This window comes from Hyperoodon ampullatus (genome assembly GCF_949752795.1).
Source record: "Hyperoodon ampullatus genome assembly, chromosome: 3".
NCBI lineage: Eukaryota > Metazoa > Chordata > Mammalia > Artiodactyla > Ziphiidae > Hyperoodon > Hyperoodon ampullatus.
In genome coordinates, this window is record NC_136916.1 from 35,071,545 (window position 1) to 35,098,499 (window position 26,955).

Sequence of the window (26,955 nt, forward strand, 5' to 3'; positions counted from 1 at the left end):
CAATGCTCAATAATACCTGTTAATGTAACATTACTAATACTGCTGTGCAGCTCCTACTGACTGAAGTGTGTTCAAGTCTTTCATAGCAGTTTTATTTGCTTCAATTTCTTCTTACAGACCTATAGGGCTTTGTTTTCTTTATACATTTTGATGTAATGGTATTCACAAATTTTTAAGACTGTTTTTTGATTATTGGTGGCTATAAAATACTCCTCTTTGATTTTTTTTTTTTTTGGCCTGAGATTCTACTAGTTCTGATATAAATACTGCTGTCATGCTTTCCTTGTCTCCCCTGTTACAATGGGACACTTTTAAGCCCCAGACAAATGGCCTCCAGGTTAATCCCCCCTCAGTCTGGAGCTAGACCCAGACCTCATAGGAGCAAGCTGCTTCTTGTGCTTCAGGACAGGTTAAGTATAGACCACTTAAAACCTCCTCTCACAAGTGTGCATATGAGGCCACCAATCAGGTCTGATTCTGAGGCTGCTTTAAAATATTATACTTTCTAATGGTGTAGAATCCAATGGTTGAGAACATACCAGATGGAGGAAGGCTTCTTCTCTACCCCATCCTACGATGTTCATAACAGCAAGTCCACATCTGGGAACACCCAGATTTGGTGGTGGTGTTGGGAACTGGTTCCTGGGGAACACCTTCATTATTTGGAACTATTTCAACATTTTTTCATTGCAATTTGGGGTAAGAGATCCTTGATACTGCTACTCACTGTGCCATCTTCCAGGGCTTCTTCTCATCACAATTTTAATGTCATTTGCATTATTTTTACTCTACAAACTACTGGGAGAGGCAATATGGAATCAAGATCACAGACCCTGGAGCCAGACAACCTGGATTGGAATACCAGCTCCACCACTTACAATGGCTGTATGACTTTGGGAAAGTTCCTACCTTCCCTGTGTCTCAGTTACATCTGTAGATTGAGGATAATAAGAATACTTGTTTCAAGGGGTTGTTGAGAGGATTTAATAACATAATACACGCAAAGGGCTTAGAAGAGAACTTAACCACCAGTAGGACTGGGTAAGCAAAAGTTATTAAAACCACGCTGAGCACATACTATGCCCCCCAGGCACAATCCTAGGTAACCTGAGATAAATGCCTCCTTTGTTCTAGTAAAAACCCATTCCTACAATAAAGAAAACTGAAGTTTTGCAAGTTTAAGTGACTTGCCCAAGATCACAGCCTTCCTAATTAGTAGGGCTGGGGTCAAAAACTGCACTCAACTTTTCTACTGTTGAGACCAAGTTATAATTGTATAAACCCAAACTGTCCCATCACAAGTATATTCTTTACAGACTTTGATTTTATGGGTTTCACTTATTTGATTTCGCAATCACTGGGCCGACCCAAGGATCTATGAAATTTGCTTCCACTAACTTCCCTCCCACACATAAATGCTGAAGTCCAGCTGTTCCATCATATTTTTTCTATGTCTCATTTCCTGCCGCAGAATCAGTTTTGCTAAGTAGCAAGATGTACAGGAAATAAATTGTCCACACAGTATTAACTAATCAATAAACATCAGTTTCAGCCCAGAAGGACTGTAATTTATACCAGATCGCTTATTTTCACTATAAAGTCAAACTAGAACTACACCAACCTAAATACACACATTCCGTGGTAACACAAGAAAAGAGACAGACTCTTTTATTACTCTCACTTTAACAACCTCATTTCCACTTTTCCATTCCTGGTTTTTGTTTTTTTGATTTTTAAAATCTGGTTGGGTATTTTGCCGAACAAAACTTTCGGTCAAGCATATTTCCTGTTACTTTCTTGACCCTGCATTTATCTTCTTCAGCTTTTTTAGGCTCAAACACACACACACACACCCTCCAATCTCCTCTCCATTCCCAAAAAACAAAGGAGTTATTTTTTAAAAAAGGAAGTAAAGTACCTGAATAAATGTTAATGCTAATAATAATAATAACCCTATGGAAAAAATGGAAAAATAATACTTATTTTCCTTTAAAGCGAGATAATGGGTGTGAAAGCATTCATTTTGTAAACTGAAAAACATATAAACACAAAAATGGTGTTTATTAATGCTCGTACACACCCATAACCACTTGGCATCATTTAACCTAAAACGACATTGTGTAGAACAGGGGCTGACAACTTTCCAAATTAGGGTAGCCAAGTTTGATTCGAGTCTATCAGTCCCTCTGTGGGTGTGGTGGGGGACTGAGGGGGCGAAAGAAGGGAAAGCCAGTGTGTGGCTACACGGATTCTGAAGCTGGAGGACTGTCCACATACTGCCTTTTGACACAGAGGTGGGATAAATGAGACGTGCCATGGAACAAAGATGGGCAAAGTAAAAATCAGAAATTAACAACTGTCTTTTCAAAAGTAGAGAAGGGACATGGCAGGGATTTGACTTGGTGAGAGCAACCGGCTGCACGCTGAAAACCGATTCCCATACCTACACCCGCCCTGCGATGACATCCCTACTCCTACCCTGAGCTGCTCATGTGCTACATCATGGATGTCTCTTATTGCTGGATCTGCAAATGAGTGTCCTTAGCTATTAGCCCTGGTGTCTCTGTAGAAACAACCTGGAGATATATCTCTTTAAGGGCTTAAAATGCCTTTACCCCAAAAGAGCATGGTAACAGGCCGAGTGCCTAACAGTGTATGCTTTGGTGCTCGTTTCCAGGACTAGCTTTGAATAACATGCGGTAGAGGGGGCTATGCTACATACAGCATCTAACAACGTCTTTCTGTCCAGATGTTCCCCAGCGTCCTAGTGTAACAGTTCTTTTCTGCCCTCATACTGCATCTAAGAAATCAAGAGCCTGGTGAGGACTAAATGGTCATTTGCCTTCTGACTCTGTAATGGGATGTAGAGGTTCAGAATATCTCACCCCAAAATATGCCACTTTGGCATACTGATTATTTTGAATTAAAGGTACTTGAGAAACAGCAAGCGCAAGAAGGACACTCTGACCCTCCACTGGAGGAAAGCAGGAGATAAATCTCAGGGGAAGGGACCCTCCCTGTACCAGGGTGGGTAGAAGTCATCCTTATCACCAAAGACAGGGAATTTGGGGCCAAGAAGGCTGTGTAAACAAATATAAATATGTAAAATCTCCTGCGCTCTTTAAGAAGACAAGCCATCTCTGTGGAACCTTTTCATTAAAGCTTTGGAAAATTCTTCATATGAGATCCTAGGACTTACTTCTTTAACCTCCATTTAATCCCAAGATCTCTGTGTTTGAAAATAAGGAATAAATTACAAATATATTTAATAGACTTTCAGAAATAAAAGATGTCTTAGAAATCATCTGTGCTAACAGTCTCAGGACGCAGATGAAAAAGCCAAAGTTCCTGTGATCTTGCCTAAGATCACAGATAGTGGCCAAGCAGAGGTTATTACCCTAGTCTTTGGCTTCCAGTCCAGTTCTGTTGCACAATATTATTTAGTCTCACTGAAAACATAATAGGAAGCAGAGTTGTCTCCAGCAAAGAGCCTGTATTCATTCGTGCAACAGTTATTGAGCTCCTGTGACGTGCTCAGTACTATACAAGCACTAGGAATAAAATGGTGAAAATCACAGACGTGGTGTCTGCTTTTGCAACGCCTGACTAGTAGGAGAGACCAATTAAACAAATAAATACAATTGTCCCTTGAACAACACGTGGGTTAAGGGCACTGAACTTCTACGCAGTTGAAAATCCGACTAATTTATAGTCGGCTCTCCGTATCCGTGTTTCCTCTGTATCCAAGGCTCCGCATCTGGGGATTCACCCAACTGAGAATCATATAGTACTGTAGTCTTTACTATTGAAAAAAATCCATGTATAAGTGGATCTGCGCAGTTCAAACCCATGTTATTTAAGAGACAACTGTAAATGAAATAATTACTTCTTGCAATAAAGGCTAAGAAGGAAATAGAAAAGAGAAGGGCTGACTTTAGGTAGATTGGTCAAAGAAAACCTCTCTGAGGAGATGACACTTGAGCCCAAGGTTGAAAAAGAGGTAGCCCAGTTAAGAGCTGGGAGAAGCATGTTCCAGGCTCAGGGATTGGTGGATGCAAAAGCCATGGAGGAAAAGCGCACCTGGCATTCTAAAATCATCCAGAAAGTCAGTATAACTGGAGATTAGTGAGTGAGGGGCAAAATGGTACACATGACATAACGTAAGAGCCAGATCCACAAGACTTTGAAAGTCATGGAAAGGGGTATGGATTTTATTATAAGTGTAAAACTAAAGGCAATTCACAAAGAGGTATTAAGCTGGGGAGTTCCTGGTCAGTCCAGCTACTCTGTGAAAATCAGCCTCAATAACACTCTTTCTCAACAGCACCTGCATGTCATTTTCCTCTTGTTTTTTTTTCATGCAGAGGACATAGGAGAAGCATAAAAACATGGGAAAGAGCAAGGCAAGGGCGAAAGCCCAGGGCTCTAGATTTTCAGTCTTGGGATCTTCTTCCATGCCATGCTCTCTCTCGTGAATTAAATGGGGAAACATCCCATTAAAAAGAACAGGGTCTGGGACTTCCCTGGTGGTCCAGTGGTTAAGACTCTGCACTTCCATGCAGGCGGTGCGGGTTCGATCCCTGGTCGGGGAGCTAAGATCCCACAAGCTGTGCAGCGTGGCCAAGAAATATTAAAAAAAGTAAAAAAGTCAAAAATAAATAAAATGAACAGGGTCTTTGGTTTGAAGATTCTTTTGCCACACACAGTTCTAGCATAAGAGTTTTATCCATCAGAATCTTGCCCAAGAAAGATGAATAAGGAGGCAGAAAAAATGAAATAAGAAGGCAGGAGGAAGGGAAACCAATCTGTTTAGCATGTCAGCAAGCCAATACAGTCTTCTTTGTTATGGAATAAGTTAAATGCACAGATTATCTTTGGAAATGACAGTCAAAGTTGAAATGAAGAGTGTATGAATAGAAAACCTTGTGAGAATTACCCTGTGAGGCAGCCCCACAGTCCACCTAGCCCAGGATGCTGTATCTGTCAGGAGTACACAGGGATGCTTTGTAAGAAGGTGTGGTTATCTTCACAATGTCCAAAGTTAAGCATAATGCTGGTGTTCCAGCTCAGCCTTAGGCATCACTGTATCAATAGGCTTAGTTGCCACCAGGGAAAAATGTACAGTTGACCCTTGAACAACGCGGGGGTTAGGAGCGACAACCCCCTCCAGTCAAAAATCCGAGTATAGGGACTTCCCTGGAGGTCCACTGGTTAAGATTCTGTGCTCTCAATGCAGGGGGCACAGGTTCAATCCCTGGTTGGGGAACTAAGATCCTGCATGACACACAGTGCGGCAAAAAAAATCTGAGTATAACTTACAGTTGGTCCTCCGTATACCCAGTTCCTCATATCCGTTCACAGTTCTGAGGGGGTGGGTCCAACCCACCACAGATCATTTAATCGTGTAGTATTTACTGCTGAAGAAAATCCAAAACCATGCAGTTCAAACCCATGTTGTTCAAGGGTCAACTACATAAACAGCTCATATCAGACAAGCTGAGCTTATTTATTTGTCTCATGGGTGCATGCCCTTGTGTGGACAAGACCAAAATAATGGGCAAACCTGGAAAAACAAGTGAGTCCCTAAGTACCAAATCAAGATGCTCCAAATAGGGGTGTTGCTGTTTTTAGAGTTTTCCCTCTTTAAAAACTGAGTAGCTTCCAGTTCCCTGTTCCAACAGCCAAAGTTATTGATGCCAGTTGTTAGTTCAGTCTCTCTCCTTCTGCCTGTGAACAGGAAATATGCATGCTGTATGTGGATTAATTTCTGGTATTTCTCATAGCAAAGCTTTTGGCTCCAGGCTCTTACACCTTGAATCTGCCTCCCTGCAGGATGGAAACGAGGGCCCCTGAGCAACCCTGTGCTCTTTCTCCAGAGCAGGGCTGTGCCAATAGCGTCTCCCGGCCACGGCCTCCTTCAGTGTAAGTCCCGGGGAAGATCGGAATGATTGCTTGGCAAGGTGAGGACAGAGGAGCCTGGTGGACCCCACAGGTCTGGTGATGCACACTTAGGGACTGACGTGGCTTCGTTTCCCACATTTCTTTCACACAAAGCACGATTATAGGGAAGTGCTTCCATATGGCCCGTGGAAAACCCCGGCCAAAAACAGCTTCAGCTGGCCAGATTCAGAGCAGCAACAGACATGAAGGGGCCGTAAGGAAAAGCGAGGATGAGAAGCACCGAGTTTTCACGCAGGCAGGCATCTTTGCTAAGTTTAGCCTCAGCCCCAGCACCGGCATAAAGAGCCTGAAGACTCGTCAGCCATGGGCAGGATGCCCCCAGCTCTCACCGCATAGCTCTCCTCACTGCATTCAGGGATCTGTCTGTGAGCTCCAGCTGCTCTTCCTTTGCAGAAATTAATCAAAAATATCAGATTTTTAGGGGCCTTTCTCCTGGATTGTCCTGAACTGGCATCAGGGGTCTGAGACCCTTCAAAAACATCGGAATGGCAAATTTGGGGCTTATGGGGACACATGCATTTTTCTGGAGAGAAAATGCATAATTATCAATAGATTCTCGAAAGGATCTATAATCCCAAAGCTGGAATTCAATGAGAGAGAGAGAGGATACGAAGTACCTTATCAAGAGTGAGGAACGATGCAGTCAAGCAGGTAAAAGCCCCTTTCAGCCAGCACAGCCCCCATCCCATCCCCTCCCACCCCAGGGCCTCCTCCACAAACTTCTCCAAAAAGACTGGTTTCTTGACCCAATTTCACTTAGCTTCTACTCTGGTTCAATTAGAATTTTCTCAATTTCTAACCTCTCTCAGACCCTGACAAGATGACATCCTTTCTGATGAGATTTCCACACTTTTTTTTTTGTTTGTTTTTGTTTTTGTGGTACGAGGGCCTCTCACCGTTGTGCCCAGCCGCTCCACGGCATGTGGGATCTTCCCGGGCCGGGGCACAAACCCATGTCCCCTGCATCGGCAGGCAGACTCTCAACCACTGCGCCACCAGGGAAGCCCAAGATTTCCACACTTTTTAAAGCCAACAGTAACTGCAGGCACTTCCCCAAGGCCTGAGCTGGTGAAGATTTTTCCCCATTAGTCCTCTCATTCCAAAGCTGTCCTAGTTAACTCTTCACAGCCCTGCCTGGTTCTTCACTGTCTTCCTCTGGATCTTATTCTTTCCTCTATCTTTGGTTTCTCGTACAATTCACTGTGTTTTGACACCTTTGACAAGACTTTCCTCCACACCCATCAGTAGCTCTCTCAAAAACAAAGCCCCGGCGGACCAAGTGTTGATTTCAAAATCTGTTTACATTTAATGTTATGTTAGAGGTGTGACATCCTTTGGTACTCATATGAGCAATATTTCTAATAAAAATATTGCTAGCATTTACTGAGCTCTCTCTAGGTGCCAGACACTATTTGGAATGCTCGGCATGACTGAGTTATTTAATCCTGACAATAACTCCACAAAGGCAGTACAACTGCTGTTCCCAGTTTAAAATGAGAAAGTCAAGATACACAGAAAAGTTCAAAAACTTGCTCTGTTTACAGAGCTAGTAAACAACAGGCCCAGGATTTAAACCCAGGCAGTCTGGCCCCAGACTCCAATTTCTTAACCATATTCCTTAACTTCTCTATTCCTTAGTTTTCTCACCTGTAAAATGGGTCAGACAATGTCAAAACCACAATGTAAGGGGGCTGGTGGAATTAAATGATATGCCTGAAGAGAATGTTGGGAATTATAAAGCATTAGATCAATATTACTAATAACAGAATGGATGGAATGTGATATACTTGGTTTCCCAGCTCCTTAGAAGCCAGTGTGTCATATGCCACAGTTCTGGTCAGCAAGGCAAAACTCCCTGAGGAAGACTTCCTTTCCTGACTAAAGGGCACAGTATTAAAAGAATGCCTTTTGCACCACCTTCTTCTTTCTCATCTGCTGTGTGGATGTGTTGTCTGAGTATTTAATAGTGACTTAGCAACCCCAGATGAAAGCCATACTCTAAGCTGGTGAAGGAGAGACAGGAGCCTGGTTCCTCAAAAACATAGTAAAACAGCTTCCCCAAACTTGACTGCCAGCTCCAAACTTCTTGTTAGAAGAGATATGTAAACTCCTGTATCTATAAGTTGGGTCTTCTCTGAATTGCCATAGAATGCGTCTCTCACTGGTACCCCACCACTCAAAGCCAGCTCCTTCAGGAAGCCCCTGGATCTCATGGCTTCCAATCTCACCTGGGCCCCCTTGCAGCTACTCCTCTATTTCATTACTATCTGTTTTTTTTTTTTTTTTTTGGCTGTGCTGCGTGGCATGTGGGATCTTAGTTCACCGGCCAGGGATTGAACCCGGGCCCCAGCAGTGAGAGCGCAGAGTCTCGCTGGGAATTCCCCTCCTTACTGTCTTTGATGAGTGCCTTATCCTCCTTTCCTTGATGGGAGCACTCTCGAGTCCCTGATAGCCCTCACTCTTTTCTCTTTTTATTGAAATATAGTTGATTTACAATACTGTGTTAGTTTCAGGTATACAGCATCTTGACTCAGTATTTTTGCAGATTATATTCCATTACAGGTTATTACAAGATATTGGGTATAATTCCCTGTGCTATACAGTATATCCTTGTTGCTTATCTGTTTTATATATAGTAGTTTGTATCTGTTAACCCCAAACTCCTAATTCGTCCCCCACCCTTTGGTAACCACAGGTTTGTTTTCTACATCTGTGAATTTGTTTTATGTTTTTAATTTATTTTTTATATTTTTTATTTATATTTTAGGGAGCCTGAAATCTTTTTATCATTCCTTGGCACCATAGTATTAGCTCACAAAACACCCACTCGTGCTTATTGTCTGCAACAGACAATTTATATGATAGTATTGTTTGCAATGAAAGAATATTAAACCTGTTTCTCAAGTCACTAAGCACCCTCCTGCTACAACTATTCCCAAAGCTTGCACAGATATTTTGTTGTACTTAAAATTTTGTTTTTTCTACTGTTAATCCCTTTGCCAATGTTTTATCCTAAAGAAGAAGGAAGTGATGTAGAGATCACAGCTTCCAATGAAGAAAAGGATGGCTGGAGAGTAGGGTCATCTGCCTCATCTTCTTTATCCTTCAGCCAGTGTTAACTATGTGTCAGACATTTTTTCTTATATAGTCCAATTTGATCCTCACAATGACCCTAAGAGCTGAGCATAATTATTATCCCCATTTGTGAATTTGTTTTAGAGCCCTCACTCTTAAGCAGCTGACTCTACCTCCTAATGAACAGTTTTTTTTAAAAAAAGACAAAACACTGTATTGGAACACAGTTAATTTCTCAAGGGTGCCTGTAGTTATCCAGTTCTTGACATGGTGTGGGTGTGTACCCCTCCTTTATTCCTGGGAAAAGCCTTCCCTTGATACATTCTCTCACCTTCTGTTCACTCCTAAACCCACTGCATTCAGGCTTTGGTTTCAGCCAGAAGTTCGTTGAAACCACTCTTGCGAAGGTCACAAATTTGGCTTCAAATTGCCAAAGAGAAATTTTTGGACCTTAATTCCAGCTTACCTCAAAACAGCATTTAACATGGCCAACTATTTCCTCCTTTTTGGAATTACTTATTCCTTCAGCTTCCATACTGCTTTGGCTAAGTTCTGAGTTTACCTACTCTTTTCATTATCTTTTCACTTGAATTCCCTTAAACTTTCTCCCTGGCTAAATTGTCATGACTTCCTGATATATTCTATATACTCTCTTTGGAGAGACTCAGCTAATTTATAGCTAAAGACCACCAAGATGGGGATTTTGCCACTAGCAACAATGGACTATCATGTTTCAGATCAACTCTTCCACTCCAAAGACAATCAACATCTGTTTGAAGGTATCAGATAGGTACCAAGGCACTGAATACTTAAGGGGCCAAATTTCGGGAAAGAAGAAAAACCCAAGGAGGTGAACGTTTATCTTTTTTTTTAACATCTTTATTGGAGTATAATTGCTTTACAATGGTGTGTTAGTTTCTGCTTTATAACAAAGTGAATCAGTTATACACCCCGCCTAGAGGGGTGGGATATGGAGGGTGGGAGGGAGGGAGACACAGGAGGGAAGAGAAATGGGCACATGTGTATATGAACATTTATCTTTGATATGTATCTCCTCTCCATGCATTCCTTACCCTGATGAACAGCAAATAAATCCACCCAGCTGCTCAAGCTGGAAAATCTGCAACATCCTACCTTTCTTTTCTCTCTTACAGTCTTCATTCAAAGAATTATCAAACTCCACTGACTCTCCTAAATCTCTCTCTCATCTGTTTCTTCGTCTGCCTCTCCCACCACACTACTCCCGACCAAGGCCTCATTATTTCAAACACCCTGGAGTATTTAAAAACAGCATCCTGCTTAGACTCCTTGCTTCCTGGCTCACCTCCACATGCAGCCAGAATTATTTCATTAAAACACAAATCTAACCATGTCACTCCACTGCCTAAATGGCTTCAATGACTCCATTTAACCTGAAATGTGAAGCACAATGATGAAGGCCTTTATGGTTGCCTTCTGTCTTATTCCCCCACCCTAACCAATGTGCAATCCTAGTAGTTCCTCAACAAAGTCCAGGCTTCCCTCTAGGGTCACACCATGACTTTGTGTTTCCTCTGCCTGGAAAATCCTCCCCACCTTCCACCCCTCCTGTAAGGTTCTCCCTATTTTGGAAGAATAAGTAAAATCCCTATTTCATAAGTTACATCCAAATAAACATGAAGAAATAAAAATAAAAGAGTTTAAAGTAGGAACACACAGGAACTTCCCTTGTGGCGCAGTGGTTAAGAATCCACCTACCAATGCAGGGGACACGGGTCAGATCCCTGGTCCAGGAAGAACCCACACGCAGCACAGCAACTAAGCCTGTGCGCCACAACTACTGAGCCTGCACTCTAGAATCCGCGAGCCACAACTACTGAAGCCCACGCACCTAGAGTCCATGCTTCTCAACAAGAGAAGCCACCACAGTGAGAAGCCCGCGCACCACAACAAAGAGTAGCCCCCTCTCGCCACAACCAGAGAAAGCCCGTGCACAGCAACAAAGACCCAACACAGCCAAAAATAAATAAATAAATTTATAAATTTATAAAAACTAAAATAAAGTAGGAACACACAAAAAAAGCACTGGCAGAAGGCGCACATGTATGATTTTTTCCCTTTAAGGCAAGGGTCAGCAAACTACAACCTGAGGGTCAAATTCAGCCTGCAGGCTAGTTTTTGTAAATAAAGTTTTATTGGAACACAGCTGTGCCCATTGGTTCACGGGTTGTCTGTGGCTGCTTTTGCCTGGCAACAGCACAGTGTTGAGTAGTTGAGACAGAAATCATATGGGCTGAAAAGCCCTAAAATATTTACTCTCTGGCCCTTTACAGAAAAAGTTGACTGACCCCCAAATTTTTTTAAAAAAATTTTAAGCAGATATTATTGAACTTAAAAGATGGAAAAGTCTGAATATGTAGAACTTAGAAACTACTGATTCTACAAACACAAACAATATTGAAAGTCAAATGACAAACAGAGAACATTAGAAATAGGTACAACAGACAAACAAATAGTATATATTCATGATACAAGTAAGGAAAAGATCACCATCCAAATAGGAAAAAGAGTAAATGACTTCAGCAGCTAATTGAAACATGAAGAAGTATAAATGGGCAAAAAATGCATGACGATATTTTCTACCCTGTTAGCAATCAGAGGGGGGCAGAAAAAATAATGACTCATAGTTTACCTTAAAAAATCAGCAAATTAAAAAAAATAGTTATATTCTGTATTGGCATATGTTCAAAGAAACAGATAGTCTTAGAAGAGGTAATTGGAATAGGGACTTCCCTGGCAGTCCAGTAGTTAAGACTTCGCCTTCCAATGCAGGAGGTATGGGTTCAATCCCTGGTGGGGGAGCTAAGATCTCACATGTCTTCTGGCCAAAAGACCAAAACATAAAACAGAAGCAATACTGTAACAAAGTCAATGAAGACTTTAAAAGTGGTCCATATCAAAAAAAATCTTAAAAAAAAAAAAAAAAAAAAGAGGGAGGGAGCCGGAGGAAGATGGCGGAAGAGTAAGACGCGGAGATCACCTTCCTCCCCACAGATACATCAGAAATTCATCTACACGTGGAACGACTCCAACAGAACACCTACTGAACGCTGACAGAAGACCTCAGACCCCCCAAAAGGCAAGAAACTCCCCACATACCTGGGTAGGTCAAAAGAAAAAAAGAATAAACAGAGACAATAGGATATGGACGGGACCTGCACCAGTGGGAGGGAGCCGTGAAGGAGGGAAGGTTTCTACACACTACAAGCCCCTTCGAGGGCGGAGACTGCAGGTGGCGGAGGGGGAAAGCTTCGGAGTAGCGGAGGAGAGCACAGCAACAGGGGTGTGGAGGGCAAAGCAGAGAGATTTTGGCACAGAGGATCGGTGCCCTCAGGCACACACCAGCCCGAGAGACTTGTCTGCTCGGCCGCCAGAGCGGGCGGGGCTGGGAGCTGAGGCCCGGGTATCGGCTTTCAGTCGGAGCGCAGGGAGAGGTCTGGGGCTGGCGGCAGGAAGAGAGCCTGAAGGGGTTAGTGCTAGCCCGGAGGGAGTCCGGGGAAAGGGTCTGGAGCTACCGGAGAGGCAAGAGACTTTTTTTCCCTTTTGTTGCCTGGTGCGCGAGGAGAGGGCATTCCCCTCCCTCCCCTCTGCCTGAGTGAGCCAGAGCCCCCGAATCAGCGGCTCCTTTAAACCCGTCCTGTCTGAGCGAAGAACGGACGCCCTCCGGCGACCTACGCGCAGAGGCGGGGCCAGGTCCAAGGCTGAGACCCGGGAGCTGTGAGAGCAGAGACAGGGAAATCTCTCTGTGCAGCCTCCGAGGCAGCGGATTAAAGCTCCACGGTCCATTTGATGTGCCCTGCGTCTGTGGAGTGCATGAATGGACAGCGAATCATCCCAAATTGAGGAAGTGGACTTTGAGGACAAGATTTAAGACTTTCCCCCCCCCTTTTTTCCTCTTTTTACAACGAATTATCTCAAATTAAGGAGGTGGACTTAGCAAGATTTCGGACTTTTCGCCCTTTTCCTCTTTTTACAACGAATTATCCCAAATCGAGGAGGTGGACTTGGAGAGCAAGATTTTTGATTTTTCCCCCTGCTCTCTTTTTGTGAATGTGTATGTGTAATCTTCTGTGTAAGATTCTCTCTGTATAGCTTTGCTTCCACCATATGTCCCAGGGTTCTTTCGGTCCGTGTTGTTTTTCAATAATTACTTTTTAATTTTAATAACGCTACTATATTTCATACTTTATTCTATTTTACTTTACCTGCTCTTTCTTTTTTTCCTCCCTTCCCTTCCTCCCTCCCTCCCTCCGCTCCTCCTTTCCTTCTTTCTTTTTCTTTCCTCCATCCCTCCCTCCCTCCCACCCTTCTTCTTTCCACTTTCTTTTTCTTTCCTTCCTCCCTCCCTCCCTCCCTCCTGTCTTTCTTTCTTTCTTTCCTTCCTCCCTCCCTCCCTCTCTTCTTCCATTCACTCTTCCTTTTGCTTTCATTCCTCCCTCCCTCCCTCCTTTCTTCCCTTTCTTTCCATCCTTCCTCCCTCCCTCCTTTCTTTCTTTCTTCCTTCCTTCCTTACTTCCCTTCTTCCTTTCTTTCAATCTCTCTTTCTTTCTTCTACTAATTATTTCTTTCTACTTTTTCTCACTGTTATTCTGAGCCGGGTGGATGAAAGGCTCTTGGTGCTGCAGCCAGGAGTCAGTGCTGTGCCTCTGAAGTGGGAGAGCCAACTTCAGGACACGGGTCCACAAGAGACCTCCCAGCTCCACATAATATCAAGCAGCGAAAATCTCCCAGGGATCTCCATCTCAACACCAGCACCCAGCTTCAGTCAACGACCAGCAAGCTACAGTGCTGGTCACCCTATGCCAAGCAACTAGCAAGGCAGGAACACAACCCCACCCATTAGCAGAGAGGATACCTAAAAACATAATAAGGCCACAGGCACCCCAAAACACACCACCAGACGTGGACCTGTCCACCAGAAAGACAAGATCGAGCTTCAACCACCAGAACACAGGCATTAGTCCCCCCCACCAGGAAGCCTACACAACCTACTGAAACAACCTTAGCCACGGGGGACAGACACCAAAAACAACGGGAACTGCGAATCTGCAGCCTGCAAAAAGGAGACCCCAAACACAGTAACATAAGCAAAATGAGAAAGCAGAAAAACACACAGCAGGTGAAGGAGCAAGATAAAAACCTACCAGACCTAACAAATGAAGAGGTAATAGGCAGTCTACCTGAAAAAGAATTCAGAATAATGATAGTAAAGCTGATCCAAGATTCTATTTCCCAGATCCAAAATCTTGGAAATAGAATAGACAATATGCAAGAAACAGTTAACAAGGACCTAGAAGAACTAAAGATGAATCAAGCATCAATTAAAAACACAATAAATGAAATGAAAAATACTCTAGATGGGATCAATAGCAGAATAACTGAGGCAGAAGAACGGATAAGTGAGGTGGAAGATAAAATAGTGGAAATAACTGATGCAGAGAAAAATAAAGAAAAAAGAATGAAAAGAACAGAGGACAGTCTCAGAGACCTCTGGGACAACATTAAACGCACCAACATTCGAATTATAGGGGTTCCAGAAGAAGAAGAGAAAAAGAAAGGGACTGAGAAAATATTTGAAGAGATTATAGTTGAAAACTTCCCTAATATGGGAAAGGAAATAGTTAATCAAGTCCAGGAGGCACAGAGAGTCCCATACAGAATAAATCCAAGAAGAAATACGCCAAGACACATATTAATCAAACTGTCAAAAATTAAACACAAAGAAATCATATTAAAAGCAGCAAGGGAAAAACAACAAATAACACACAAGGGAATCCCCATCAGGTTAACAGCTGATCTCTCAGCAGAAACTCTACAAGCCAGAAGGGAGTGGCAGGACATAATTAAAGTGATGAAGGAGAGAAACCTGCAACCAAGATTACTCTACCCAGCAAGGATCTCATTCAGATTTGATGGAGAAATTAAAACCTTTACAGACAAGCAAAAGCTGAGAGAGTTCAGCACCACCAAACCAGCTTTACAACAAATGCTAAAGGAACTTCTCTAGGCAAGAAACACAACAGAAGGACTATACCTACAATAACGAACCCAAAGCCATTAAGGAAATGGGAATAGGAACATACATATCAATAATTACCTTAAATGTAAATGGACTAAATGCTCCCACCAAAAGACACAGAGTGGCTGAATGGATACAAAAACAAGACCCATATATATGCTGTCTACAAGAGACCCACTTCAGACCTAGAGACACATACAGATTGAAAGTAAGGGGATGGAAAAAGATATTCCATGCAAATGGAAATCAAAAGAAAGCTGGAGTAGCAATTCTTATATCAGACAAAATAGACTTTAAAATAAAGACTATTAGAAGAGACAAAGAAGGACACTACATAACGATAAAGGGATCGATCCAAGAAGAAGATATAACAATTGTAAATATTTATGCACCCAACATAGGAGCACCTCAATACATAAGGCAAATACTAACAGCCATAAAAGGGGAAATCGACAGTAACACAATCATAGTAGGGGACTTTAACACCCCACTTTCACCAATGGACAGATCATCCAAAATGAAAATAAATAAGGAAACACAAGCTTTAAATGATACATTAAACAAGATGGACTTAATTGATATTTATAGGACATTCCACCCAAAAACAACAGAATACACATTCTTCTCAAGTGCTCATGGAACATTCTCCAGGATAGATCATATCTTGGGTCACAAATCAAGCCTTGGTAAATTTAAGAAAATTGAAATTGTATCAAGTATCTTTTCCGACCACAATGCTATGAGACTAGACATCAATTACAGGAAAAGATCTGTAAAAAATACAAACACATGGAGGCTAAACAATACACTACTCAATAATGAAGTGATCGCTGAAGAAATCAAAGAGGAAATTAAGAAATACTTAGAAACAAATGACAATGGAGACACGACGACCCAAAACCTATGGGACGCAGCAAAAGCAGTTCTAAGGGGGAAGTTTATAGCAATACAATCCCACCTTAAGAAACAGGAAACATTTCGAGTAAACAACCTGACCCTGCACCTAAAGCAATTAGAGAAAGAAGAACAAAAAACCCCCAAAGTTAGCAGAAGGAAAGAAATCATAAAGATCAGATCAGAAATAAATGAAAAAGAAATGAAGGAAACGATAGCAAAGATCAACCAAACTAAAAGCTGGTTCTTTGAGAAGATAAACAAAATTGACAAACCATTAGCCAGACTCATCAAGAAAAGAAGGGAGAAGACTCAAATCAGTAGAATTAGAAATGAAAAAGGAGAAGTAACAACTGACACTGCAGAAATACAAAAGATCATGAGAGATTACTATAAGCAACTCTATGCCAATAAAATGGACAACCTGGAAGAAATGGACAAATTCTTAGAAATGCACAACCTACCAAGACTGACTCAGGAAGAAATAGAAAATATGAATAGACCAATCACAAGCACTGAAATTGAAACTGTGATTAAAAATCTTCCATCAAACAAAAGCCCAGGACCAGATGGCTTCACAGGCGAATTCTATCAAACATTTAGAGAAGAGCTAACACCCATCCTTCTCAAACTCTTCCAAACAATATCAGAGGAAGGAACACTCCCAAACTCATTCTACGAGGCCACCATCACCTTGATACCAAAACCAGGCAAGGATGTCACAAAGAAAGAAAACTACAGGCCAATATCACTGATGAACATAGATGCAAAAATCCTCAACAAAATACTAGCAAACAGAATCCAACAGCACATTAAAAGGATCATACACCATGATCAAGTGGGGTTTATTCCAGGAATGCAAGGATTCTTCAATATACGCAAATCAATCAATGTGATACACCATATTAACAAGTTGAGGGAGAAAAACCATATGATCATCTCAATAGATGCAGAGAAAGCTTTCGACAAAATTCAACACCCATTTATGATAAAAACCCTGCAGAAAGTAGGCATAGAGGGAACTTTCCTCAACATAATAAAGGCCATATATGACAAACCCACAGCCAACATTGTCCTCAATGGTGAAAAACTGAAACCATTTCCACTAAGATCAGGAACAAGACAAGGCTGCCCACTCTCACCACTCTTATTCAACATAGTTTTGGAAGTTTTAGCCACAGCAATCAGAGAAGAAAAGGAAATAAAAGGAATCCAAATTGGAAAAGAAGAAGTAAAGCTGTCACTGTTTGCAGATGACATGATACTATACATAGAGAATCCTAAAGATGCTACCGAAAAACTACTAGAGCTAATCAATGAATTTGGTAAAGTAGCAGGATACAAAATTAATGCACAGAAATCTCTGGCATTCCTGTACACTAATGATGAAAAATCTGAAAGTGAAATCAAGAAAACACTCCCATTTACCATTGCAACAAAAAGAATAAAATATCTAGGAATAAACCTACCTAAGGAGACAAAAGACCTGTATGCAGAAAATTATAAGACACTGATGAAAGAAATTAAAGATGATATAAATAGATGGAGAGATATACCATGCTCCTGGATTGGAAGAATCAATATTGTGAAAATGACTCTACTACCCAAAGCAATCTACAGATTCAATGCAATCCCTATCAAACTACCACTGGCATTTTTCACAGAAGTAGAACAAAAAATTTCAAAATTTGTTTGGAAAAACAAAAGACCCCGAATAGCCAAAGCAATCTTGAGAACGAAAAACGGAGCTGGAGGAATCAGGCTGCCTGACTTCAGACTATACTACAAAGCTACAGTAATTAAGACAGTGTGGTACTGGCATAAAAACAGAAAGATAGATCAGTGGATCAGGATAGAAAGCCCAGAGATAAACCCACGCACATATGGCCAACTTATCTTTGATAAAGGAGGCAGGAATGTACAGTGGAGAAAGGACAGCCTCTTCAATAAGTGGTGCTGGGAAAACTGGACAGGGACATGTAAAAGTATGAGATTAGATCATTCCCTAACACCATACACAAAAATAAGCTCAAAATGGATTAAAGACCTAAATGTAAGGCCAGAAACTATCAAACTCTTAGAGGAAAACATAGGTAGAACACTCTATGACATAAATCACAGCAAGATCCTTTTGGACCCACCTCCTAGAGAAATGGAACTAAAAACAAAGATAAACAAATGGGACCTAATGAAACTTCAAAGCTTTTGCACAGCAAAGGAAACCATAAACAAGACCAAAAGACAACCCTCAGAATGGGAGAAAATATTTGCAAATGAAGCAACTGACAAAGGATTAATCTCCAAAATTTATAAACAGCTCATGCAGCTCAATAGCAAAAAAACAAACAACCCAATCCAAAAATGGGCAGAAGACTTAAATAGGCATTTCTCCAAAGAAGATATACAGACTGCCAACAAACACATGAAAGAATGCTCAACATCATTAATCATTAGAGAAATGCAAATCAAAACTACAATGAGATATCATCTCACACCAGTCAGAATGGCCATCATCAAGAAATCTAGAAACAATAAATGCTGGAGAGGGTGTGGAGAAAAGGGAACACTCTTGCACTGCTGGTGGGAATGTGAATTGGTACAGCCACTATGGAGAACAGTATGGAGGTTCCTTAAAAAACTAAAAATAGAACTACCATATGACCCAGCAATCCCACTACTAGGCATATACCCTGAGAAAACGATAATTCAAAAAGAGACATGTACCAAAATGTTCATTGCAGCTCTATTCACAATAGCCCGGAGCTGGAAACAACCTAAGTGTCCATCATCGGATGAATGGATAAAGAAGATGTGGCACATATATACAATGGAATATTACTCAGCCATAAAAAGAAACGAAACTGAGCTATTTGTAATGAGGTGGATAGACCTAGAGTCTGTCATACAGAGTGAAGTAAGTCAGAAAGAGAAAGACAAATACCGTATGCTAACACATATATATGGAATTAAAAAAAAAAAAAATGTCATGAAGAACCTAGGGGTAAAACAGGAATAAAGACACAGACCTACTTGAGAATGGACTTGAGGATATGGGGAAGGGGAAGGGTAAGCTGTGACAAAGGGAAAGAGAGGCATGGACATATATACACTACCAAACGTAAGGTAGATAGATAGTGGGAAGCAGCCACAGAGCACAGGGAGATCAGCTCGGTGCTTTGTGACCGCCTGGAGGGGTGGGATGGGGAGGGTGGGAGGGAGGGAGATGCATGAGGGAAGGGATGTGGGAACAGATGTATATGTATGACTGATTCACTTTGTTATAAAGCAGAAACTAATAAAAAAAAAAAAAAAGAGGTAATGGGAATAAGAATTTGATATACTACACTTTTTGGAAGAAATTTGTCTTTTAGAACACAGGTCAAAAGTTCTTTCCAATGAAAAAGCTCAGCATTAGGAAAATGTTATTCTAGTATCAGACGGTCTAAAGCACATGTTTTATGGTAACATCGTATCGGGTTTAAAACCTACTTTTTTCAGGAGAAACGTGTGACTTTGATTGTCCCCGCACCAGCCTGCAGGTGGCGCTGTCACCAGCACAGACGCCACAGTTGTCTTCCTTGGCGTTGCTCCCCAGTTGCCGGTCGCAGCCCACTGCCTGCAGACAGACAGAAGCACAGCGGTCAGGAGCGGGTAGAGATACGGGGATGTGAGACCTTCTGTATGTCAGAAACCATATTTATGGTGTTATCCTTCTTAAATGTACGAGTTGGCTCTCTTTTAGGAGAATTTAGTTTTTAAAAGATATAATAATATATAAAGCTTGACAGTACCCTGTCATTTATATGATTCTTCTCCAAAGGCCAAAGAATTAAAAAAGACTTGAGACTGCCCCTTGACACTCCCGCTCTTAGTGTTTTATTTATAATTTTATTCAGATATTTTATGTACATAAAATGAATGGAACATCACAGATATTTCCTCTCTCCTCTTTCCCACCCCTTCCCTCTCTTTCTATCCCTACCCTAGTCCTATTCTCTCATTTCTTCCCCCAAATGACCACTATTCTGAAGTTGATGTATATCCTTCTGGTCCATAGTTTTATTTTAATTTTTTTTTCTGTTTTTAATCTCAATCTATACCTGTATCTTAATACTGATGATATATCCGTATCTCTCTATATTCTGTATTTGTATCTTTGCATTTCCTTCTGTTTATCATTATCTATACCTATACCTATCTCTACCTGTATGTCATTATATATATATGTGTGTGTATATATACACAATCTTTATAAAAACTTTTATAAACAATTTTTAAAATATAAGGAAGGAATTGAGAGAGCTATCTCATAGAATATGCTTATACTGATATCCTTCAGTCTTTTGTGAATTACTGCTTTTGTGAGTTGTGTATTTGCTAGACTGTGAGCTTCCTTGTATGAGAAAAAGGGCTATGTCTTATATTTCTTTTTATTTTACAAATACGTCTTTTACATGATGTGCACCCAATAATATTAACTGATGAGCTGGTTCATCTCTACCTCTGCATACACATTCAACTTTATTTGTATTTATATGCCTGGTGTGTAAGTGCAGAGACCTTAGAGGCAAACAGCCCACTTACAAAACCTGCCCTGTCCTACCACCCCTTTCAAGCTGCAGGGTTCTGAACAATTCAAACTCTAGGAGACTCATTTTCCTCAAGAGTAAAATAGGGTCAATAATACATACTCCACGTAGGGTCTACTAAGAATGAAATGAGAAAATATATGTGAAACTCTTAGTACAGTGATTAGAATACTCAAAGTGCTCATCAAAAGAGAGCCCCTTTAATCTCTCTCTGTTTTTCATTTTGTTTTGACTGCTGGGTTGAGCCCCTATGCTTCGGTTTGGAGAACTGCTGGATCAGATTTTGTATCCAAGGTGTTGAAGAGAATATAAAACAGGACAAAGTTGGAACCACATCTATAGACTATTCTTTCCAAAATGTTGGTGCTGAAGGGAAGGAAAAAGATCAAATGAAAGTTTCAGGGAGAGGTAGGACAAGTTCCAAGGAAGTTTAAGGAAAAGCCTATGATTAGAGATATTTTCAAATTCACAAAGGGCTGTCATGAAGAAAGGGTTTACATTTGTTCTGTGTATTTTCAAACGGTGAAAGCTACAGGTTTAGGCATAATTTAGTTCAATATGAGAAAGTTTTTAAAATCAGAGTTATCCAACAATAAATATTCAACCATGGGCTAGGTAGGAGACTTTTTGGCAGGAATATTGGAGTGGGGATTAAATTATTTGATGAGCAGCTGAATCCTTTGAGACCCTTTCATCCTGATTATATGATTTTTATAAAGATAATAGTAAAATATTAATAATAATAGTTGATTTTTATTGAATGCTTACCACGTAACTGGCATTATGCTAAATATGTTATACACATTATTTCATTTAATCTTCATAGCAACCTTCTGATACCTTCTATCTCTATTTTACAAATAAGGCATGTGAGTGTCACTGAGGTTATATGACTTTCCTACATTACACAACTAGCGTATTGTTTTAAAATCTGTTTTAAAACCCAGTTCATCTGACAGCAGAATCCTAACACTATGCTATACCTTCCTCACCTTTAGTATCGGCAGATGGACAACAGTGAACCCAGTTACATAGGCCATTATGTTAATATTTACAAGTACATGTGGAATAACTTAAGAGTGATTGATTTTGGAAACACACTTGCGTGGTTGAGATTCAATCAGTGAGTAACTTGTGTTCATGCAACTTTCTCAAAGGGTAGTAATTCTACCATCAAATTATAAAACACTGTTCCTAGGCCAAGCTCTGTCCTCACACATCCGTGTCCCTGAGCACTTTGCATTTCATGAGAATGAGAATCACCCTTTGTCTGGTCATCCAGGAAGGGTGTGGGTTTAGGAGCTAGGACGGGCTTGTTTTGAAGAGTGTTTAGAGCCTTGCAAGACCCTGGGCAATCGAATACTCCCCTGAGTACTGACATGTATTTCATAATTTTTAAAGCTACAGTTCATCCAAATATTACAGCCAAAAATAAGCATGTGAAAACATCACAGAAAAATAATATCTGAAAAGAAGTTCTGGTTGCCTTGTGATTCATAGGGTATAAGCCAGAACTGCCCTTGAATTTGAGGGACTACTGAATTTTGGCTCTCACTTCACATCCTAATGAACACTGAGCAACTTTCTAAGAATTGCCTCAAGTATTTTCAACTTCTGTGACTTTTCCTGAAGTCAAGATCTCTAGTGGTAATGATTTAAAAACCGCTAATCGATAAACATAGCAATAAAATTTATTAACATCCATATATAACCAATTTCTATAGAGCCAGGCACTACAGAGTATAAATTAGTAAGACAAGATTTATATTCTACAGTGTAGTTAATGAGACAAGTTATACAAGATAGGGGATAATATAAAGAAAAAATTAAGATATATGAGCAGTGCTTTGGGGAATAAATACACATATATAAATCATCACTTCAGCTAAGGATTATTTCATAGTTCTGGCATATGATTTCTTAATCAGCTCATAGAAGTCAGTGTTCAAATAAGGGTCGTTACTCCATATGAAGCAAAACATGAATTTTCCAGCTCAGTCAAATATAATCCTTCAAGAAGCAAAGAATTTTTTGAGTCAATTTCTGCTTGAGATCTCTGAAAATTGGATTCTACCTTACAAAAAATTCTAACATTCCTGCCTGAAAAATCAGAGGATATGGAGCTATGGTAATCATTAGGAATCTTCATAAATATTTAGCTTCTCCAGCCCATGGAGGACTGCACTTCCCCACCCCCTTAGAAATTTAAGTGTGGTCATTGACTGTCTTTGGCCAACGAAATATGAGTCTAAGTGTTTGTGTCACTTCTGTAAGAAGCTTCAAGGGTCAGTGTGTGAGTCACACATTCCCCTTCTCACTGCTGTAGTTATTATGCAAAACGTGTTCCAATAAAGCCTCCCTCAGTCTGGGTCTCTGAGACGTTCAAGAGCAAAGACTCCTGCTGACCCACGTTGGCCAAGCAGCGTGAGCTAAAAGTCACCTTTAATTGTTTTAAGCCACAGAGCTTCAGGGGGTGTTGGTTACTGAAGGAAAAACCTAGCCTGTATTATACTGGAGTACTATTTAACTATTAATGCATAGAGCAGGGTCATTAACATCAAAGGGTTGTTTGAAACTGGCCATTTCACATTAAAATCCAGATTTCTGGCTCCTGTTGACAAATGAAAACTCTGACATGTTTATACACGGTTGCCCCCTTGAGCATATTAATGAGCAGATATGTATTCTCCAGCTCACGACAGCCCTCATCACTCACTATGACTAGACTTGAGCAGTTTTCTTCCAGAGTGGAGGGTAGATATTTGAGTTTCAGCCTCTGTACTAAACTGTCTAAGCATCACTCACCTATCGTGCTGACTGCTGTCTACTAGAATCACATCTTACTTCCAGTTAGAAAATTTGGCTATATTTGTAGCAATAAAAAACGTACAAATATCATCAGTATAGCACCATGGTTAAGAAAACAGATTTTGGAATTCGGTTTCCTGGGTTCAGATTCCAGCTCTACCATTTTCTGGCTGTGCCGTCTGGGCAAATGACTTAGCCTCTTCAAATTCCAGTTTCCTTACAGACAGAGTGGGGATAATGACTATCCCAGCTTCATAGTGTACGATAAGCTAACACAGTAAGGTGCTTAGACAATGCCTGACACCTTGTAGGCACCCAGTAAGGGTTAGATGCTATTCTTTTTACTAGAAATACAAAGTGATTTTCTTCATTTACACAGTTGTCAAGGAATTCAATAAACGTGAATGATAAATCAGACTTGCTCTGAAGATCTGGTTCCAACCAGGTCCTGTTTCTGATAAAAATCAGACCTCCAAAGCAGAAGCAAATTTCATTCAGTGTGTTTTGTTGTCTCATGCTGTCTGCTGTGCTCAGACTCATGGTAGGTTCTTCCCAGGAGCACGGTGACAGGGTCATGTAAATGAGCAAACTGTAAACACACTTGCAAAAATTGTCTGTAGTCTCTGTCAAGTGAACATCAGGGCTCAGTTCACTGATCCTAAGGCAATCAGAGAGAATCACAGTTTACTTTCTCCCATCCTAATGGCTGTGGACAGCCACAGCCACATTGTATGGGAAAGGGAATTTATGTGAACATTGTCCTGTGGAAGGAAAGATACTGAATTCAACTTAGAAGTGTCTGAGTCACTTTTGAAGAAGGGCATGCAATTCTTTTGATCTGAATAGCCTTTGCCAGAAGATCACTCAGCTTTCAGCAAGGTATCACCTATGACTGCCCAAAGAATCCACTTACTCATTAGACTCACAGAAACATGATAGGAAGCACACATTTTAAAGGAACTAATTCGGCATTGAAAACCAACTTTATCCTGCAATCCCCTTCAAACCTTGGAAACTACTGGAGCAAACTATGCACTTTAGACAAATAAGAGGGAGCTCTGGTCAGTGCCCACAAGGAGAAACCAGGGAAAGAGAACCAGTGTAGCCTACAGGGCTCCTGTGTGACAGCTGTTCTGCTGGGCTCCTGAAATGTTGTTCATGAAAGAACGAATTTATTTTTTTTGAGTTTTTTTTAAATGAATTTTAATGTTTTTTAAATGTATCACATAAACTAGTTGTACTTATTTTCATGCTGCCTTATAAATTAAAAAAATCCCTATAAAACCATCTATTTACATTTGTCCTTAACAGCAAAACCAACTCTTTCTTTCTCTCTCTTTTTTTTTTTTTTTTGCTCAATACATTTTTTTTTTCAATTGGGGTATAGTTGCTTTACAATGTTGGGTTAGTTTCTACTATACAGCGAAGTGAAGTAGAGTTCCCTGTGCTATACAGCACATTCTCATTAGTTATTTATTTTATACATATTATTGTATATATGTCAATCCCAATCTCCCAATTCATCCTACCCCCATTTCCCCCCTTGGTGTCCATATATTTGTTCTCTACATCTGTGTCTCTATTTCTGCCTTGCAAACAGGTTCATCTGTACCATTTTTCTAGATTCCACATATATGCCTTAATATATGATATTTGTTTTTCTTTTTCTGACTTACTTCACTCTGTATGAGAGTCTCTAGGTCTATCCACGTCTCTACAAATGACCCAATTTTGTTCCTGTTTATGGGTGCATAATATTCCATTGTATATATGTACCACATCTTCTTTGTCCATTCGGCTGTCAGTGGGCCTTTAGGTTGCTTCCATGACCTGGCTATTGTAAACCGGGCTGAAATGAACACTGGGGTGCATGTGCCTTTTTGAATTATGGTTTTCTCTGGGTATTTGCCCAGTAGTGGGATTGCTGGGTCATATGGTAATTCTACTTTTAGTTTTTTAAGGAACCTCCATACTGTTCTCCATAGTGGCTGTGTCAATTTACATTCCCACCAATAGTGCAAGAGAGTTCCCTTTTCTCCACACCCCCTCCAGCATTTATTGTTTGTAGATTATTTGATGATGGCCTTTCTGACTGGGGTGAGGTGATACCTCACTGTAGTTTTGATTTGCATTTCTCTAATAATTAGTGATGTTGAGCATCTTTCCATGTTCCTCTTGGCCATCTGTATGTCTTCTTTGGAGAAATGTCTATTTAGGTCTTCTGCCCATTTGTTGATTGGGTTGTTTGTTTTTCTGATATGAGCTGCATAAGCTGTTTGTATATTTTGGAGATTAATCCTTTGTCAGTTGCTTTGTTTGCAAATATTTTCTCCCAGTCTGAGGGTTGTCTTTTCATCTTGTTTATGGTTTCCTTTGCTGTGCAAAAGATTTTAAGTTTCATTAGGTCCCATTTATTTATTTTTGTTTTTATTTCCATTACTCTAGGAGGTGGACCAAAAAAGATCTTGCTGTGATTTATGTCATAGAGTGTTTTTCTTATGTTTGGTAATAAGGATGATGAACGGTACTCTATGGGTAACTTGTCATCCTTTCAGATTATCCTTCTTATTTGAGAATACTTTTTATTTTTCCAGGCAATTCTGTAATTATCAATGTAACAGGTTCTTGAACCCTCCACACCTCATAAGATAAAGAGTCAATCAATATCCATACCATTTCTTTTTTTTTAACTTTTTATTTTATATTGGAGTATAGTTGATTAATGAAAGAACAAATTTAAAATAGGGCCTATAAGGAGAGTAACATCTCCTTTATACAGACTGAAGAGACCAAGGCTCAGAGACAATAAGCAGTCACAGGAAACTAATACATCCTGCACCAAGCAGTGTTCACTCCAACCATGTCACTGAGACTGCTTAAGCTGAGGTCACCAATGATCTCTGTTTGGTCCAAATGAAGCAGGCATATTTCAGTTCTTTTCCCGCTTGACTTCTCTGAAGTATTTGGCACTGCGAACTTCCTTCTTAAACACTCACCCACCCATATCTTGTTTTTTCCCAGTTTTCTATTAAACAGAAGATTGTTTTGTGCAGTCTCCATCATGTGTACCTCTTCCAATGCTTGCCCCTGAAATGATGGGGCCAGAGCTCTGTCCTTGGGAATCTGCCCTTCTCATTCAGTCCCTAAGGACATACATTAGCTTTAACCATGGGACGACCCCCAGATCTATATTCCTCATCTAGAATTCTCTCCTAAGCTCTAGATTCATGTATCAACTTGGATATCCACAGCAGGCTCATCATCTTTTCCCCACACACTTGGTCCTCAACTCAGTATTTTCTGTCTTGATGAAGGGCCTCATCATCTACTTAGTTATTATGTCAGAAATCCAGACATCATTCTCAACTTCTCTCTCTTTTTTTCCCCACATCCAATCAAACATCCAGCCCTAAAAGATCTGCTTCTTTAATCTGTAGAATGTCTCCCCTTCTTCAGTCACCCTACCTCCACCTTACTTTAAGCCCTTGTTACCCCAATGTGACCTATTTTTATCTGCTCCAACCCTGTCTTCCCCAAATAATCTGCCACATTGCCACTTGAGTGATCTTT

General features: G+C 40.6%; 1 protein-coding gene across 1 annotated transcript in view; it reads right to left on the reverse strand.

Annotated features, from left to right (window-relative positions):
• Positions 1 to 26,955, reverse strand: part of ADAMTSL3 (ADAMTS like 3) — a gene marked incomplete at its 5' end in the record, with an annotated part of 559,659 nt that overhangs the window by 206,810 nt on the left and 325,894 nt on the right. The window contains 1 exon segment of the mRNA XM_079701202.1: positions 19,478 to 19,604. Within this exon segment, the coding sequence (XP_079557328.1) occupies positions 19,478 to 19,604 (127 nt within the window).